The 2,500-nt window shown below is 47.1% G+C and overlaps 1 protein-coding gene across 1 annotated transcript in view; it reads right to left on the reverse strand.

Annotated features, from left to right (window-relative positions):
• Positions 1-348: 348 nt before the first annotated feature.
• LOC122243793 (uncharacterized) overlaps positions 349-2,500 on the reverse strand; it is a 7,702-nt gene continuing 5,550 nt past the window's right edge. The window contains exon 3 of the mRNA XM_043001506.2: positions 349-2,462. Within this exon, the coding sequence (XP_042857440.2) occupies positions 646-2,462 (1,817 nt within the window). The 3' untranslated portion in view covers positions 349-645. The remainder of the gene's footprint in view (positions 2,463-2,500) is intronic.

Consider the following 2,500-nt stretch of genomic DNA (forward strand, 5'->3'; position numbering starts at 1 on the left):
AAACAAAGATATAGAAACATATTACTAGAGGCAGATAGATAAGCAGACAAAAATATAGAAAGATGTTTACATGCAAGTGCTTAATTATATCTAAGTATAGTGCTTGCATCAAATAAGTAACAGTTACTTGTTACGTTCAGATTTTTCGTCTTTAATTACCGGTCCCATTTGTACACGTGGATATATGAAGTATGTGCTTGCAAGTAAGATATTGAAGGAAAGGTGCCTTTTTAAGTATTCCATATTCCTTTGAGCCGACCTTTAAGGACCATGGCAATATCAACAAATACTGGAATAATTATCATATATCTTCAAGAGGATATGTGTATAGCGAGGGATATCCACAAGAGAAGTTTGTTTTTATTGTTACTGAGACAAAAAATACCATATGTAGTACTTTTTCAGTCAGTGGTTCAGTGAGAAAATAATGTTTTTTTCATTCAAAAATTAGTGATTAACTGCGGTGCTCGACACGCACGTGTATAGGACGTTTTTGTGAGTGTTTTAATGAGTCTATGTCTGTGCGCACGTATGTGTGTGTGTGTGTGCGCATGTGTGACATCTATGGATAGAGTGAGAGAGGGGGGAGAGAAGAGGGATGAAGTGAGAAAAGGAATCATGTACAAACAGAAGCATAAATAAGTCTCAGGACCTCACAGAGAGATCTCCCGGCGCCTCCTTGAGGCCAAGCTGCTGTACCACTTCCTGCGCTTCTTGACTGATGTCGATGCCCCATCTCTTGTACGTCAGGATCAGGTCTTGGCCGACGCTCTTGCTCAGCACCTTGTAGACGTAATCAAATTGATGCTGACTCTCTGACGCTATGTGTTCGGCCTCCTCCTCCGACAGGGCGCGGGTCGTCCGATTCAGCTGACGGAACATCTCCCAGCCTTTCTCGGGGAAGGCGAGCTTGATTTCCATCAGGAACACCAGCTTCAGCCAGCAGTCAGCGCCTTCGAAGTCCATGCCTTCATCGACTGCCTTCGTTGCCCTATGATAGTCGTTTTGCTTCTTCAGACGGTTTCCTGTGTTTAGCTCCTCCTCAACAAACACGGAAAACAAATTAACGGTAGATTCGCTGCCATAGACATTAGACCAGTAAGGTCCTTGTTGGTAGTTGTGGCCTATTTCGTGGCTGATAACCCAGTGGTGAGGCGTTTCAAGGGACGTTAAGTCATAGTATTGCCGATCAAACATCACTGGAAACCCAGCGTGCGCACTGCCGCAAGAGATCTGGACGTCTTCGACTAGCCAGTATTTCCCTCGGGGTGGCGGGTCACAATCTCCGAAACCAGAGAGATCATCCATTTTTGCCATGACATGGTCGTATTTCTGCATCAGCTTCTGCGGGTCAGTGATTCTGCTAGCAGATGTTGTAGGGATGACGAATACAAAGCGGTCACTTTCCAAAATGGCATTGGGTGCATCTAGGTACTTTGATTTGTTCCATGTTTTCTTGGCACTACTGCCAAGTTTATAATACGGAGCTGCTATAACATTTTGCACGTCAACTGTGGTCACAAAGTTGTCCCCTTCCTCGAACATGAAAATGAGACTTCCGCCAAACTGACTCCTAAGTGAATTCACTCCAGGGTAGACTTCAAACACGTCGGTAATAACAGGCATCCTCTTGAACTTTCTCTGATCCGACACATTGGTCGAAGTAAGATCAAGGCAATCACAGTGTGCGCCAACACGCACCTTGATCTGATCTGCTTGTTCCGGTGGCAGATCGTCAGGCAGAACAACCTGAAAGACCTCTCCGGGAGCTACGTAGAGATCGGTAGCTTGCCAGTCTTGAGGGACGGTCATGCGCAGATTCCTTGATTGCCCGAGCACCGAGAGGTCCAGCAGGAGGGATCTGCTCAGCCGAGGAGTTGCGGCGTCCACGGCACCGGGGAAAGTTGTTACGTCGCGAGGGTAAGGGAGCGGTTCAGTCACAGGGGTCAATCTGTTGATTATTTCTCGTGCTGTTTCTTTCTTATAGAGAGTCAGGCTGGATGGAGGAAATGGATAGAGGCAGTGACCAATCAAGTCGCACAGTTTTGAGAGCCTCCACCATCTCTGATTCTCCCGCCCATTTGTAGGCCACAGGACGACGCTCGTCCTCGGGCTTTTCCAAGGCACGTCCAATGCGTGAGTCCCCGCGGAGAGCATCCCGTTTTCGTCAAACATCCACCTCAACGACGAAGACTTGTTATCAGCGAGTTTAGCTCTGGATTTCTTCAAGTCCACCTCGAGGCAGTAAGCGTGGTTACCCCCCCAGAGAAATTTTCCTTCCTTAAAGAACCATTGTTGCTCTCTATTGCCGGTGTAGGGTTCCATTCCGACAACGGCATCCTGGGGGCGCGATCCTGATGTGACTGCCAGGCAGGTCAAGCTGCTTTGGTTGATGAAAATGTCTGGTCCCACTTCTTCTTTGGTGTTGCTTTCACCGAGCTGACTTGTCATTAAACGTTGGTCTGGGGACACATACACTTCATCAACAAATTTTAGATGG

This window comes from Penaeus japonicus, unplaced genomic scaffold (assembly GCF_977035675.1).
Source record: "Penaeus japonicus unplaced genomic scaffold, GWHDUDI00000001_assembly GWHDUDI00000015, whole genome shotgun sequence".
Taxonomy (NCBI): Eukaryota; Metazoa; Arthropoda; class Malacostraca; order Decapoda; family Penaeidae; genus Penaeus; species Penaeus japonicus.